The 17010-nt window shown below is 45.3% G+C and overlaps 1 protein-coding gene across 3 annotated transcripts in view; it reads left to right on the top strand.

Annotated features, from left to right (window-relative positions):
- ABL1 (ABL proto-oncogene 1, non-receptor tyrosine kinase) overlaps window positions 1–17010 on the top strand; it is a 157874-nt gene that overhangs the window by 126687 nt on the left and 14177 nt on the right. For all 3 annotated transcript variants that reach the window (XM_012639798.1, XM_012639796.1, XM_012639797.1), the window contains exons 2-4: window positions 857–1030; window positions 1597–1892; window positions 9530–9802. In XM_012639798.1, the coding sequence (XP_012495252.1) occupies window positions 857–1030; window positions 1597–1892; window positions 9530–9802 (743 nt within the window). The remainder of the gene's footprint in view (window positions 1–856; window positions 1031–1596; window positions 1893–9529; window positions 9803–17010) is intronic.

Here is a 17010-nt window from a genome sequence, read left to right as displayed (position 1 = left end):
TGCTAGGATTTACGGGTATGACCCACCATGCCTAGCCGAGTCCAGGAGTTTGAGGTTGAAGTGAGCTATGATCACGCCACTTGTACTCTAGCCGTGGGTGACAGAGTGAGACTCTGTTTAAAAACAAAAAAGTAAAGAAGACCACATTTGAGAGTGGGCATGGCAGGGGAAGCTGGAAGGAAGAGTGAGATGTTAATATCCTTATCTTGTGCAGTAAGTCCTTGAGAGCCGCTGTCCCTGGCTGGGAGAACAGACAGTGAAGGTGTAAGTCTGTCACTGAGAATAGGAGGGTACCAGTAGGGGGTGGCACCTAGGAGAGACCGGGTAGGGGGCTGTGGTGATGGAGCTCATATTTTAGAGAGGCGGAGGTGATCACCATAAAAACAGCTGTTGCCTCTGGGGTACAGAGGACTGGGATAGCAAATGTTTGCCTTTCATTTTAAGCCCCTCTGTACTATTTATGATTTTAAGTGGCGTGCATATATTAACTTTGAAAGGTAAAAATGTTTTAAAGCAGGAAACTTTTGTCGTATATCTTAAAGGCAAAGACGTATGAGGGTGGACTGTTTCCCTTTCTGACTAAATTCATGTTGAATTAATGAATTTTAAAAGCTTAAACTATTTGGGAACAGTAATTACCTCCTTGGAATGAAAATACTTGGTGTTTTTCACAAGATTTGGTTAAGGAAGAGGTGTTTTTTTTTTAAACCATCTTATTAATAGTATATACAGATATTAAGAAATGAAATAAATTAGTAACATAAAGTGTTAGAAACACAGACTTTTTTGCTTCAGAAAGTAAAACTAAGTTTTTCTTCCAATTCTTCCCTTTCCTGTTCCCCTCTTTCTCTTCCAGAAGCCCTTCAGAGGCCAGTAGCATCTGACTTTGAGCCCCAGGGTCTGAGTGAAGCTGCTCGTTGGAACTCCAAGGAAAACCTTCTTGCTGGGCCCAGTGAAAATGACCCCAACCTTTTCGTTGCACTGTATGACTTTGTGGCCAGTGGAGACAACACCCTAAGCATAACTAAAGGTAAAAGGACTGTGGGCAGCAAGCGGTGATTTCAAGAGACAGAAGTCTGGGAATTGTGGCTTGACTTGCTACGCGCTCTGCTTGTGAAAGAGCAGCTTTAAAGACTGAAATGCAGAGACATCCAAAACGACGACAGCATCTCTCTAAGGCAGTCACCGCTCCTTAAAGAGAATTGCTGCACAGTAGTCTTTGGCAAAAACAGAACTTGCTCTATTTTTTTAAGCTGAAAAGGATAGCTGGTCGAAATACTGAAAACACGTTTTTCCCCTAAGAAAAAGCATTCTTGCCCCCAAAGTTTCCTTATATTAGGAACAGAGCACTGGAGCAAACATAATAGATTTATGCAAACTGAGGCAATATAGTTACCTGTTTATAAAGTACAAACAAGAAGCTTCACATATATAAACATGTTCTTATAGTCTTATAAATGCATGTGTTTATGTGGACTTGTTAAAATGAAATCAGTATTTAGGAATTTTCAGATTTTTAGTAATCATACAAGAATGAATGAAAAAGAACAAAGCTGGTTTTTAAAGCTAATTTGTCTGATTCGGTTCTTTCCTAAGGTGAAAAGCTTCGTGTTTTAGGCTACAATCACAATGGGGAATGGTGCGAAGCCCAAACCAAAAATGGCCAGGGCTGGGTCCCAAGCAACTACATCACGCCAGTCAATAGTCTGGAGAAGCACTCCTGGTACCACGGGCCTGTGTCCCGCAACGCTGCTGAGTATCTGCTGAGCAGTGGGATCAATGGCAGCTTCTTGGTGCGGGAGAGCGAGAGCAGTCCTGGCCAGAGGTCCATCTCGCTGAGATATGAAGGGCGGGTGTATCACTACCGGATCAACACTGCTTCTGATGGCAAGGTAGGGAACCCGGACAAGGGACCTTTGTCAGGGGAGCTTATGGGCCTGGGGCAGGGGGTGGTAGTTAGTCCTTGGTCAAGAGAACCCAGTGGTCCTACTGTTGGCATGGTAAGTTATTATTGCAACAAGCTCAACCAAGAAGATGTTTAAGGGGTCTTTCAAGTAACAGCAGGAATCATTCCATTAGCCTTATGAAGACCCTTTATTGATGATTAGTCACTTAATATTATACGTCCCTGGGCCTGGTATGATTTTCTCATTGTCCTGCTGGTATTTTGTTGTTGACACTTTCTTCTTTCATTTTATTTTTTGAGACAGAGTCTTGCTCTGTTGTCCGGGCTAGAGTGCCGTGGCGTCAGCTTAGCTCACAGCAACCTCAAATTCCTGGGCTCAAGCAATCCTCCTGCCTCAGCCTCCCAGGTAGCTGGGACTGCAGGCATGCGCCACTACACCCAGCTCATTTTTTTTTTTTTTTTTTTTTTAATATTTTTAGTTGCCTGGCTGATTTCTTTCTATTTTTAGTAGAGACAGGGTCTTGCTTTTGCTGAGGCTGGTCTTGAACTCCTGACCTCAAGCGATGCTCTGCCTTGGCCTCCCAGAGTGCTAGGATTACAGGCATGAGACACCACGCTTGGCCAGTAGTTTCTTAAGATAGGGAAAATATCTGTTGGGTTTTAGACATACTTCTTACCATAAGACTTTTTCTTTTTAAAAAATCTCTTGTAATGATAGTAATTCATTCTCAATGAGAAAAATTCAAGCAATGGATAAGTATTTTAAAAGACCACTTTTATAGCACCTTTGCCAAATAAGTCTGGCAATATGGCCTCCTTCCTATAGATAAAATCACATTTATGGATATGTATGTGTACATACATAATACTGTATGTTAATATATAAAATACATATTATAAATATACATATAGTTTTTAAAAACAAGTGGGATCACTTATACCCATAGATTTCTAAGCCCAAATTACAGTGTTGTAAAGGAGTTGGCATATATAGTTTTGTGGTCTTGGTATAAATCGTCCTTAAGGCTCCATGAAGGGAAGGGAGAAATTAACCCTTACAGAGTTCCTACTGTATGCTGGGGCATCTTGCCATCATCATCTCACATAACCTCACCTTAGTCCTCTGGGCAGGTCCCACTGTAATCTGCATTTTTGCATTAAAGAAAGGGAAGCTGAGAGGGATGAAGTTTCTTGCCCAGGATCGCAGAGTGAGTCACTCATGGGAACTAGGCTTGGGTCCCACTGTCCACTCTGCCTCACCAGGCTGTGGTGGAGGGATGGGGAGATAGGTGGATTCTCAGGGTGGGCCAGATGGTGTGTGTATTTTTTATAATATGTACTGCACGCACAGGGCTAAAAAAATAAATAGACCAAAATGAATTAACAGTGAAAGATAATTCTGTTTCTAATTCAGACCTCCTGCCCAGAGGCAACTGCACTTACCAGTGTCTTGCAGTCACCTGATGTGTATAGGTTTATGTTTAAAAAGACAGAAATGATGCATACTCCACACTGTTCTGCATCTTGCTTTTCTCATTTAATAATATATTTTGGAGATTGTTTTATGGCAACATTTGGAGCTGTCACATTCTTATCAGTGACTGTGTAGCACAGCACAGAGGGACCATTATTTATATAAGCAGTCCCTTGCTGGTCAGCTTTTAGGTTTCAATCTTTTGTTATTATAAATAATGCTGATAAGAGATGGCTTTCAAGTGCCCCCCCCACTTTTTTTTTTTTGAGGCAGGGTATCCCTCTGTTGCCCAGGCTGGAGTGCCATGGCGTATCATAGCTCACTGCAGCCTCAAATTCCTGGGCTCAAGCAGTCCTCCTCCCTCAGCCTCCCGAGTAGCTAGGACTACAGGCATGTATCACCATGCCTGGCTAATTTTTTTATTTTTTGTAGAGACAGGGTCTCGCTATTGCCCAGGCTGGTATTGAACTCCTGGCCTCAAATGATCCTGCCTCGGCCTCGCAGAGTGCTGGAATTACAGGTGTGAATGCCCACCTCAAACCTCTTTTTAAATCCGGGCCCATTGTAAGAAAAGCACATTGACATCACGTCCCGGTACTCACACTAGTAAGAGAAGTTTCATGAAACCGTGTTTACCGTTACCGCATGTAAGGCACTCTGATATTTTATAAATTTTGGTTGAAATTTACTAAATTTATTTCATAGACCCACTAGTGGATTGTGACCAGCAGCTTGAAAATACACTGCACGGTATTTGTGTGCAGTGTAAGTATATGCAGATAAGTTGCTAGAACTGATTGAAGGTTATGTGCTTTGAAAATTTGTGTAGATATTGCCAAATCACCCCATATAGAAATTATACAAATTTGTTCTGCCTGTTTCCCCTCACCCTCATCAACAGTTTATTATTAGACTTGTAAAAATGTCTTTGTCACTCTGATTGGTAAAGAATGGTATCTCATGTTTAATATGCATGTGTTATATTTTGAGTCAGCCTATGCCATTTATTAAATTCATCTTTTTCCTACATATTAGAAATATATCAAATTTATGTATATATTTAGGCCTATAGATCTCTGTTCTCTTCCTTGGTCTAACCACATGCCAGCACCAAACTTTTGATTGCTATAGCTTTATACTATGTTTTAATATCTGGTAGGCCTAGTCCCCTCTTTACCTTTTTTTTTCTCTCTTTTTAGAGACAGAGTCATGCTATGTTGCCCAGGCTGGACTCAAACTCCTGGGCTCAACCGATCCTCATGTCTCAGCCTCCTGAGTAGCTGGGACTACAGGCATGCACCCCCATGTCTGTTGCCCGTCTTAATCTTTTCACCATTTTCCTGGCTATGCTCACACTTTCATTTTACCATATGAACATACATATACTTCTTTTTAAAATGTTGTTTTCTTAACATGTCTCAAAGTCTTCTGGCTAAAGTCCTTTTGCCAGTATCTGATGCTTTCCATCATCACAAATGTCTTTAGTACCAGCACTGTGGTTTGTATGACAGACAGCAGAGCCTCTTGTCGATGTGCGACTAGAGATGGGCCTTATCAGCTTGCTTTTTGGGTCTTTGTTCTCATCCCAGATGTGGAGCTAGGCCCTTCCATTCTGTGGGCTGTACTCCAGGGAGGTGGGCCCTTTGAAAGAGCCTTCAGACCACCAGAGTACCTTTCTAGTGAATCAGAACACCACGGCACACTGCCCATGGGAGGTGATTTTCTGGAGTGGACAGCTTGCTTCCCATCTGTGCTGTTTATCCAAGGCAAGTCATGCTGTACCAAGATAATCACTTGAGGTTTCTACTGAACAGGATAATGGTTTCTTTTCCCTAGAGTTGTTTAATCAGCAGGCTTGGAACAGATGCAGGCAGGCGTGATCTAGTTTGACAACTCATTAGCTAGGGGTTGGTCTAAAATACTGTTCAAAAGGGCAAAGAAAGGCCTGCATATGGGATACATGATTTGCAGAATTTTAGATTTATCCAAAGAGGAAGCCAACCCGTTCTCTGTCTAAAAGCTGTTATGTGCCAGGTGGGTTCCTTTCATTCCAGGCAAAGCACAGGGAATTGATTTGATCAGTCAATGTCCACCACTGGGCAACTCTTAAGACTTTCCTAGGCCTCCTCCCTCTCTCCCTGGCAAAGACTCTTCCATCAGCTGTCTCAGCACCTGGAGACTTCTCAGCCCACTGACCTTCTGCAGAGGTTCCTTTGCATGAGGGCCATGCTGGAGGGGGTTGTGTCTGGGATGAGTGAACAGTGTTAGAGTGGGGAGATACTCCAGCTCTGTGTGAGACAGTGTGGCGTGGCGCTGAAAATGGTTCTCACATAGCAGAACCTTGATGCAGTGCTTTTCGGGTTTCAAAGGGGAAAATTTAAGATTAGTAGGAGGGACAGGCTGGGGTTGAATAAGTACAATTCTTATTTTTAAATTAGCTAATCTTCAGAAAACAACTGAATTTGGAAGGTTCCTCCATAAGGCCCCAGGATCTCTCTGTGCCTCCACCTGCTTGGCTCCTGCCTGCCCCTCCCTGTGTTCCGCGCTTTTCAGCCTCAGGTGTGGCCAGTCATTCCGCCCCGGGCCTGGCGGCTCTGGGAGTTTTGAGTTGGACTCTTGAAAGGTTGTGCCATGGCTGTTTGCTAGGATGTCCATAGTCTTAAAAATCTTCAGATACTCAGGGGCTTGCTTGTCATTCTTCTGATACTTTACCAAAGTTTGTAACCCTCTGTCGACATAGCAGAATTAAAGACTGATTTTTCTTCACCACCCTCTGCCTGAGTCATTGTTAGTTCTGAATATTTGTATCTACACCTCATTTACTTCTGTGAGACGCCACTGTCAGATTCTTCGGTTCCTTATAGCCCGTGATAGAGTTTTCCCTTTTCTTGAAAGATATGCCCAGTTGGCATTTATTTTCATGGTCTGCTGAAGTGACAGGTTCAGGGTGACAAGAGTGGAATTTGGGCTTAAGGTTTATCAGAGTGGCAGGAAGGGACCACTTGGAGCCTCTTAGATTTTTAAGGTTTACCCACCCTGAGAGTGGCTCAGCAGGTGCAGGCCTCCCGGTTAAAAGCTTGCTACACACAGCTCACCTGCCCTGTGGAGGAGCCTTGGAACATTACTGTGCACCGCTGGGCTTCTGCCTTCCTGCTGGTAAGTGAGCAGCTCTCGGGGAGCAGCGTGTAAGCAGTGTGTCCACAGTGGGTCACCAGGGTCTGAGGCAGCTGAAGGTTGCACAAGTTTAAGATCTGTTAAGCCTGTGAGTGTGGCTGTCAGGAGGAAAGCTGTTTCTGGGAGTTTCTTTGACAAGTCCTGTCTTTTGGGATCAGGGATAATTAGGAAGAGGCAGCAGCCCTGGCTGAGCACCCTGAATGTTTATGGAACCAGGCGCGTAGCTTAATGACATGCCATTCACGAAGCTAACTTTACTTTCTTCCCTGGGCATGTCACGAATTCCTGATGATTACCCAGTTCACCAGCAAAATGTTGCTCAAAAACTAGAACTAATCAGAAGGAAGCCACCAGACTTGACTGTTAGGGAGACATGGGGAGGAAGATGGCGGTGAATCCAACACGCAGAGCATTTGAGAGAGATGGTTTAATATTTCGTCAGTGTTGGTGTGTAAGTTTTATGTTGAAGATGAACTAAGTCACAGGTTCTGTAAATTTAATTACTAAAGAGGATAAAGTTGGCCCGTTCAGTGAAACCTCCTGTAACTCTGAAATCTCTAATGGAGTAGCCTGTGAGAGAATCACATGAGACCAGGAACAAATTCTGCATAAGCCGGGGCTTAGGGGAGCCATTAGCATTCTGTGCAGGATTGAAGGAGCTTGACCTTCTGGTTGGGGAGTGCTCCTTTCAGGCTGACTGTGACGGGAGAAATGGTTAATGAACCTCGCTCCCAGGTCCCCTGCCCCAGAGCCCAGCAAGCCACACAGGCTCTTTTGCCCCACACTACACCAGTGATTTCCAAGGTGGGAGGGTGCTCTCATTCCAGGAATGACTTCTTGGAATGGCCTCTCTTGGTTCTCTACACTCCTTGTAGGGAAAACACCATCAGCTGAGCTAACCTGAGAGCAGAGGGCTTGGAGCACTTGCAGGCTCATGCAGTGAAGACACTGGACAAGCTGACAGACTTGTGCAGGGGAGCGGGGATTAGGAGCCATCCCCTCGTGCTCCTCAGTTTTCACAGATACAGGTGCTGTGACTAAACCGCGGAGAGCGCCGTGGACATGATCGTGTGGGCATTAAGCTAACAGGAGGCCTCAGCATTGTCGACTTCTGCCGCCCACCCCACGTGCTTGTGTGCACGTTCATGGGTCCGAGTGTGACTCATAGCAGGTCCCTAGAGTAGTTCACCCCAAGGTTTTCTTGGGCACTCTGAAATATAAAAAGCGGGGGCCTCCTCAACCTGAAAAGTCCTGCGAATCAGAGGCACCGTCTTGCAGAGGGACAAGCCAGTGTCCCCAGGCCACAGTCGTCTTGTGAGGAGCAAGTTCCCCAGAGCTGAGGTCTTGGGTTTCTCAGAATTTTATTTTAGTAAAATTATTACCAAAAGATTATAAGCCCAAAGTTTGCCATTGGCTTGCCTGAGTCTTAGAAATTTACTTATGCCATCTCCCCAAGCAAAAAAACGAAGGAAAAAAAGAGAAAAATCTCCTTGTTAATAAATCCTGTTTACCCTCTTGAAGGTTGTAGATGAGATCAACTTTGTATTTTGTTTTTTCCTTCTATTCAAAATATTTTCTTACAGTGATGGTACCTGACATAACCAATAGCCATAGGCCTTGGCCCTGCCCATGTGTATTTCAGGCTTTTTCTTCCCTTTCCGTTTTTTAGTAATAAGGCCTTACAGCTGTAGCTGAAGCTCGGGCCTGTTCCCTTTCCTCCCTCTCACCTCAGGCATCACCACTGTCCCAGATCTGTGTTCCTCCTTCCCACGTCTGTGCAGTTTGGGCAAGTCTGCCGAATGGCTGTGATTTTAAATATTCTTTCCACCTTCGGCGATGGTTGGCTGCCCTGAGCAGGCCAGTAGATTCAGTTATGTGCCTGGAGCCGAGACGTTCTGTGTGGATTTTAATGTAGAATTGTTTTTGGTAAGGAAGCGTTCTCTCTCCACACCAGTGAAAAAGACAAAGACAAACGGTGGCCGCCACCCCCCCACATTATTGCTCTGTGCCAGCCTGCTCCTCCCCTTCCTCTCCATCTCAGTTGTCCAGACGAGAACTCTGCGTGGACGTGTTTGCCACACAGGTCCTCGCCCGCTGCAGATTTCAAACAGGGACTCAAATGCTCTTGTGTCTTAAATTCCTTCTGTTTACTTCCGCATGTTGGAAAAGGCTGTGTGATCTCCTTGGGGGGCCCTCGGAGCCCCTGCTCTGTTCCTGGAGAGTGCTGAGAGGGGCATCCCACCTGGACTTGCAAGTCATGGCCGGTGGTGCTTCCTACTCAGGCCAAAGTGAGGGGGTAGGAATGCAGAGGAGATTTACACTGTGTGTAGTGATGTTCGTCTTGTGATCACTTTTCGTTCTATGCTTATCCATTTTTAGTTATAAATTATATAAATTATTTTCTTTTCCAATCAACAGCTATTTATTGAGTATCCATTATGTGGCTCATTTCCTGTTTTCAACACTGGGGGTACAGGATAACAAAGACAGCTTAGGGCGCTGCCCTCATGAAACTTACATACTGTTAAGTAGGGACAGACAGTAATGAAACAAATAAACAGAAATTGTCAGCTGATGGTCAAGTCCAGCACATAGAAGACAGGTGATATGACTTGCGATGGTGGCGAGTTTAGATCGGGTAGTCAGGGACAACTCCACAGACGTTTAAACTGGCCTGGGAATGGTGAGAGAGAACTGGGCATGTGAAGATTAGGGACTGGAGGATTTCAGGCAGAGGGAGCAGTGGCAGGTGCAAAGGCCCTGAGGCCTTTTACTGTGTCTTTCTGCTTTGGCAAGTAAACTGTAGCGTGTGTAGAGAAAGACAATATAAGTGATTTTCTAAACACTCAGTCCTGTGTGGACAGCTGTTTATCTGAGTTTTGCTATGCACTATATTAAGGCCCAGACTGGTTTATTTGAGTCATTTGAAATTGCATCTGCTCTGTGGCCTAATAGCTGTTCCCTGTTTTCCTCAGCTCTACGTCTCCTCGGAGAGCCGCTTCAACACTCTGGCCGAGTTGGTTCATCATCATTCAACTGTAGCTGACGGGCTCATCACCACTCTCCATTACCCAGCCCCCAAGCGCAACAAGCCCACTGTCTACGGCGTGTCCCCCAACTACGACAAGTGGGAGATGGAGCGCACAGACATCACCATGAAGCACAAGCTGGGCGGGGGCCAGTACGGGGAGGTGTACGAGGGCGTGTGGAAGAAGTACAGCCTGACAGTGGCCGTGAAGACCTTGAAGGTAGGCCCAGTTAGAACCACTGATGCCGACCCTCGGTTCAACCTGGTGCGCGGTGTCTGCTGGCGTGCCGTGACGTGCCTTCCACGAGTCCTGCCCCCATTCGTTGGTGCTGAGTAATTGACTCCTCAGTCTTACATTGTCTGTTTCTTTGAATCATTCTCATAACCCCAGTGTGTTTCCACATACGGTGAGAGCTGACAAGTGCCGAGGGTTTGGGGTTTAAAAAGATTAGTCATTTGGAGAAGTTTTCTCATTCTATGGCAAGATTCTTTTAAAGCTGTGGGTTTCCGTTCTGTTTGTGTGTCATGGAGATCACTTCCTACTGAGAGTTAAGAGGAGGAAGGAAAAAAACCTCTGGGTTTTGAAAGGAAGTTTAACCAAAATGCATTTGACTCTTCTGTTGATTTTTGTTGGCAGATTTGAAGGCAAGTGCACTGGGTGTTCCCAGCAGGTTTTAATTCTCTGTGTTGTGTGCCCAGACTTCTTCTGCAAGCAGAGGTGGAAGTGCTTCCAACAGAAAGGCATCAGGAAACTCACTTTTTACCAACTCAGATACAGCCTAGTCTCTCTTGTTAACTGGGACTTTCACCCTCTTGACTAATGAATAGTGTTTGTAGTTTCCAGGTAGTTTTTTTTTTTTCTTTTGAAGTTCTTTGAAATCCTTAGGATGCCAAGGGAAGGAGGTTTTTATTTTCAATCCTCTGCCTTCAGAATGTGATCTGAGCCTTCCCTGTGGTAAGGGTGCCCCCTAGTGTTGACTTGCTTTATTTTCAGTTGTTTTAAATGAGTTTTGATTGCATTGATCTGTGCACAGAAATGGAGAGAGGGAGCCCCTTTTTGTAGCTATGAGAAAAGAAAAAGAACAGAAACATCCACTACTGGGAAGAATAGACTCAAGTTTGTGTGTGTGTCTCAAAAGTCAGGTGCACATGTTGAGACTGGTGCAGCCAAATGCTTACCTGCTAGGGACTCTGTGACTTACCTGGTGCCTTCCCTCAAAGGCTCAGTAAAATGGGAAATATGATTTCTGGCTGGTTTACAGTTTGAGCTGCTTTAGAGAAAAGATCACGTTCTTTGGTCCTAGAAACCAAAGGTGGCTTCCCGATACCCACATTCAGCATGTGCCCCTGTCTCTGGGGCAGGGCTCGCACTTGGGGGTGGCATGGTTTGGGGTCACCTTGAGGACTCCTGGATGTTTCCCAGGTGGAACTTTTTCTTGATTGAATAAATCCTTATTGAGTTCTTCATTTCTATTTGCTGGACCCTGGGCTCAACACCGGTATTAGAAAATGAATCGGACAGAGTCCTTCCCTTTGGGCACGGGGTGGTCTGGGCAGTAGGAAAAACAGGCAGAGTAACAAGGGTTGCAGTGCAGCAGTGGAGGCCCACGCGCAGGGCTGCGGCTCCACGCAGGGATGAGCAGAGGAGGGACAGGGGAGCTGTGCGTGGCTGGGAGGAAGCATTTAGGGAATTGCAAGCCAGGGCTGTGGTGAAGGAGTGGGCCTTGGTCAAGGGAGAAAGGCTGGGGTCAGGGAGGGGCGCAGTAAGTCACAGAGGCCTTGAACCTCAGCTGAGGAGCTGGGATTTTATCCTGAAGGAAGTGGGGAGCCATTGAGAGGTTTGGTGCACAGGAATAACGGGACTCATGTGAGTTCTTGAAGGTCTTCATGTTGGAGAGCTCCAGTACTCAGCGGCTAGTGTATTGGGGATACGGCCACCCTCACAGATGTCGATCGCCTGTGGTTTTGGGGTAACAGATTTTTATACCAGTAAGCCAAGTTTTGTAATCAACTCCTATCTTTTTAAACACGTGCAGTTTAGGTCACTATCCTTAAATAAAGAACAGAAAGAACAAAACAACCATTGCCTCCCATTCCACAGACCACGTGAGTGCAGGGAGAGGGCTGTGCAAGTGCTCCATCTGACACGGGCTTGAAGACTAGGCCCAGAGAAATGGGGACTTGATCAGCTCGATAAACTGGGAAAGGCCCGGACATCACCCACTCAAATACCAGGATTTGCAAAAACGAAACAAGGAAGACCGAAAGCACAAAATACACTGGATTTCAACCAGTAACGGCTTGTCTGAAAACTTTTACAGGAGACGAGCTTACATAATCTGAAATGTGGAGAAACCCACTTCAGTAGATGATGCTACAGCACTATTTACTGAACAACTGAAGGGAGAGGCTTCTGGAGGGGGCCGGCTGGAGCTCGGTGTAGCGGCAGCTCTTAGCCCAGTGAAGCAGAATTGTCTAGAAGTGGGTGCCTTTCAGAATATGCTTTACTAATAATGTATTATTAGAGTTTTTATTATACTTTTAATGATTTTTCCCAAGAGCCTAATTAATAGTAGTTAAAGAATTACAGGGTCTAGTTGCATGGATTTCTTTGAATAGTCACCCCAAGTGGTATCTAATTATGGGAAAGACAATATATCCCTTTCTACTGGTATGTTAACTCAAAATATGCTACTAAACAATTGCTAAAGAAATTATCCCTCCTTCCGCCTGGCCCTGCACAAAAAACCATCCCTACAATATGTTGCCTATTTGTCAAATAAGATTAGTATCAATATTGCGGGCATTTATTTCCACTACAGAAGTTGAGAACTTTGGGTTCTAAATTACAGTAATGGCTCATGTTTATCGAGCTCTTATGTGCCTGGCAGAGTTCTTGAATGCTTATTATATATTGCATCTCATTTAATCCTCACAGCCTTAAGAGAAGGGTACTAATATTACAGGTTGAGCAACCCAAATTTGAAAATCCAAAACCTGAGCTGCTCCAGGATCCGAAGCTTTTTGAGTACTGGCATGATGCTCAAAGGAAATACATGTTGGAACATTTCAGATTTCAGATTTCAGATTTGGGATGCTTAACTAGTAAGTATAAGGCAAATATGAAAAAAAATCCCCAAAAATTCAAATTCCAGAATACTTCTGGTCCCAAGCATTTCACCTAAGGGACATTCACCCTGGATCAGTATTTTAAGGTTGAGGAAACTGAAGCAGAGAGAGGTTATGTGACTGGCCTGGCCTCACACAGCTAGGAATGGCAGAGCCAGGATTCAAACACAGGCAGCCAACTCTAAAGCCTAACTCTTTTTTTTTTTTTTGAATTGTAACTCAGGTTCTTATTCCTCAAACACCATGAAAATAAACATAAACCACAGTTATACCTTTTGCTCATCTCTCACATTTACTTCCCACGGGCTGTAGCTAAAATCTACCTTCTCTTCAAAGCACCTTGAAAAACATTTGCAACTCTAGCCAAAGCTTCATTCCCTCAACACATCTCTGGGTTTCTTAGTCTCCTGTCGCTGACCCCTCTGAGGACAGAGCCAGAATCCTCCGTGACCAGCAGGGGAAGCAAGGCCCTGCTTCTGACAGTGGTCACTTCCCTAGCAGAGAGCACATGAGAAGAGGAGGGCACTGGGCTGACCCCTGTGGATGGGAAACAGGGGACCTGCTCCTTTGTTGACAGTGTTTGGCAGGACATACGCCTTGCTGTGCCTGTGTGCTTGTGATCTGCGTTAAAGGCAGAACGTGCTTAAGAGAACCAACCATCAAGTACAAGAAGCCCCAATTGTCTTTTGAGTCAGCGCCTCAGTGTGTTGCCCAGGCTGGTCTCAAACTGCTGGGCTCATGTGATCCTCCCACCTCAGCCTCCCAAGTAGCTGGGACTGTAGGCATGTGCCACTGCTCCCAGCCAAGAAGTCCCAATCTTAAAATGAGCTATGTTCCAAAAGTTTGTAAGTCTTTTTTTTTCCCCTATGAAACAGTTCTCTAAGTAACAGAATTTGGAAAAGACTACTGTTGACCTAGCTGTGGCACTCAGATTGACTCATGAGCTAAGTGACAGATTTACTTTTAAAACAGTGGAAAATAACACAGCATAATCTTTCAGATAGGTAATATGTGCACATAGTACACTCCCACCCTTGATTTTATGTCTTTCCTGAGTCCTCGATGTGCGAATCTTTTTTTAACCATGTGGCAGTATCCTGTAGACACTGCTCCATACCTTCTGTTGTCCACGTGATGTATCTTGGCAGTTGTCCTTACCAGCACATGGAAAGTTGTCTTGTCTCTGTGTGGATATATTTCAGGGTGTACCAGTTCTCAGTGGGCCTTTGCGTTATTCCCAGTGTTTTGGTATCGTGAACAGTGCCACGGGGATTATCCTCGTTTACACGTATGTGAAACTGTCCTGCTGGGTCAGCTCCTCAGAACTACTGGATCAGGGCCGTGGGCACGTATGATTTTGATTGTACTGCCAAAGTGCCTTCCAAGGAGCTCGCACCAGTTTGCACTCCATGGACGAGGTTGAGAAAGCGCCTGTTTACTCCACCCAGCACAGTGTGTTTGGTTTTATTCTTTTCTCCTAAGAAATTGGTTTCATTGGGGAGCTCCAGAAACAATCAGAGAAGGAAGGGCTGCATGACAGCATTAGCGCCTGGCGGTTGTACATGCAGTGGCTCTCCACCTCTACAAGGAGGGCTACGCGTCAGGGAGAGAGGCCACGCAACTCAGAGCCTGCTGTTGCTGTGTTGCACTTGCTCTTGCAAGATAATCATTTCTCGCAGTGGGTTCTCCTCTGGCCAAGGGGCCAGATGCAGTCACGCTGTCAGGGATGAGAGTTCCTGGGCCTCCTCTGGGCTTCTCATGGGCATTGCACTTGAGCTTCAGGCCCCACATCTGGTGTCTGATCTGCCTTCCTCAGTCTGGCACGGAAGCTCTGCGCCATCTCTCCACTGTGCTTTTAATCGCGTTGCCCCTGGTCCATCTGACAGGTGAAGGGCAGCACTTCACTGTGCTTGTAACCTTGCTCACCTGGCATCGGTTAAAAACCAGAAACAGATGTGGAAACTGATCTATCTGTAGATAAGAGCTGTATGCCTCCCTGCTGAGAGGGAGGCATAGGGAACCTAAAGGCTGTGCAGAAACTTCCAGAAGGCCCAGCCATTTCCAAAACAGTGCTCCTTTTCATGCTGTAGAATACCTACACTTGGGGGTGAGCAAAAAGGAGGAAGCTGATTAGAAAATATCTGTGAGAGGTCAAGTCTGGGAGAACGTATCTGTGAGAAGACAAAAAAAAAGTATTCATTACAGAACCAGCCTTTCCTGCACACAAGCAATATGTTTAGTCTACTTCTCAGGAATAGAGATAACTGTCTTCAGAGTAATGAAAGTGAGTACCCCTGATCAAGCGCCGGCTGCGTTCCAGGCACCGCTCTTGGCACTCTGTGTGTGTGAGGTAGAGCCTGATATTCCTTCTGTTGTGCAGATGAGAAAACAGGTTCAGAGAGGGTAAGTAACTTATCGTGATTGCACAGCAGCAGAGCTAGGTTGGTATAGCATCCTCTTGACCACCCCGCTGTACCATCCAAAATGTTCATTTGCATCTGGGCCGGGCCGGTCAGTCCTTGTGAGGAGAGGCCAGTTGACCCGTCTCTCTCCCTAACGGGCACAGAAGAGACAAGGCTGGAAATTCACAGCTTTCATTCAAAACGTTTCCTTCACCCTAATTCATTTGAGTTAGTACTATTTTACTATGTCAATGAATTCTCTGCAGAAGAATGATAGGAAATTTTAAAATAAAAGTAAAGGAATGTCACAGGATTTCATCAGGAATATTTCCAGTTTAACACAACTACAAATGTGGGTTGCTGTTAATATTAATAAATTATAAATTGAACTAGGTCTGATTCCAGCAGGGGGAGACAAATTCGCACTGATTTTTCTGAAAGAAAAACAAGGAATGATGCTTTACTCACTGAGAGAGAGAGAAAGGAGACAGATGCCTCTGAAAGCCGTGCTGTTCCTTCTGCATGTTCGTGCCTCTCGAGATCTATAACATGGGTCTTTTAGAAAAGGGTCAGTGGCTATAAAAGCAAATGATATTTCCGAAATGATTTCACTGTGCACGGTTTATTATGTGGTGCTTTAAAAAAGAAAAACTCCACTCGTCTAGAAAACTTTATTTGAGAGCTACTTTTTGAACATATTGTTGGCCAAGCAAGATTCTTAACACCCCAGTCCTCTACGTGAGCAGCATCAAAGGCCCGATTTTGGCAGGCGTTCTCGCTCCAGCCTTTGACATTAGCATGTCACCCCGGTAAATCAGAGCACTCCATGCCAAGAGCAGCATGGTCTGCTGAGCACGTTAAGGAGCAGAAAGGACTCGAAATAATCAAACAGCCCATGGGCAGCGGCAGGACGAGTCCCCCTCACCCTCCACCCCCCGTATAGCTTGGCACAGTGACTACCAACGATGTTTAATTGACATTAAGACCAGCTCACCATTTTTTTTAAAGAGCAATAAATTATTTCTAAGTTTCAGTCTCTATGAGCCCTAAGCTGAGTGGTGATGGGCTGACACGTAGCCTCGTTGGTCGTGCTGTGCTCATAGCAGGATTGACCAAAAGCAGGACGCCTCTAAAGTAAAGGTTGACCCGTCCTCTGGACGCCTCCCCACATCAGGAGGAGAAATTGGTGCAGCAGTGAGTACAGCAAGGACACTTTGGCATTTTGTCTCCCGAAGGGGCAGGAACAATGTATAAGGTTCCACATTTAACAGAAAGCTGATAAAGCTTTCCTCTTTGGGGAGCCCAATTTTCAAGACGTCCACTCGCTGTCCCCCCCATGTGATCTTTCTCTTCAGGCACACTCAAACTCCACATCGAAACTTGGAGGTGTCTCGCTTCCTTCTTTGGCCTTCATAGCCAAGTTCTTACAGCAGAATAGACCATGTTATTTAACACTGACCTGCTGCTTGTTTTGTTGATGGGTTCAGAAGACAGTGACTTGAAGTCAGAAAGAGGCTTACCGACATAAGCCAAGCCACAGGGCCAGGCACCACAGCATTTTGGGCTTGACCCTTGACCAAAAATATGCGAAGAAATGTAGAAATAGTATTCCGTTTGTGCTGGGCCCTTGGTAATATCTGTTTCTCCCCCTTGGCATTTAGATACTGTGGACTTGTTGAAATGCGATGTGTACTGATGATAGTTGTGAATTCGCTGTTAGGGGAGCTGCTGGTGAGGATTATTTTAGAATCTGAGTGATTGACCTGACAGATAGTGGTGATTGCGTCATTAAGAGCCCCGTAACACCACATGCTTAAGCATTGCCGCGTCTTCTGTTGCCGCCATGTTTTGAAGCATCGTTCTTCTTTGGTAATGCACCATCTCTTTCTGTCATCAG

The sequence above is a fragment of the Propithecus coquereli genome, unplaced genomic scaffold, assembly GCF_000956105.1.
Source record: "Propithecus coquereli isolate 6110/MARCELLA unplaced genomic scaffold, Pcoq_1.0 Scaffold142, whole genome shotgun sequence".
Classification (NCBI taxonomy): Eukaryota; Metazoa; Chordata; class Mammalia; order Primates; family Indriidae; genus Propithecus; species Propithecus coquereli.
This window is presented reverse-complemented; position numbering and strand designations above follow the sequence as displayed.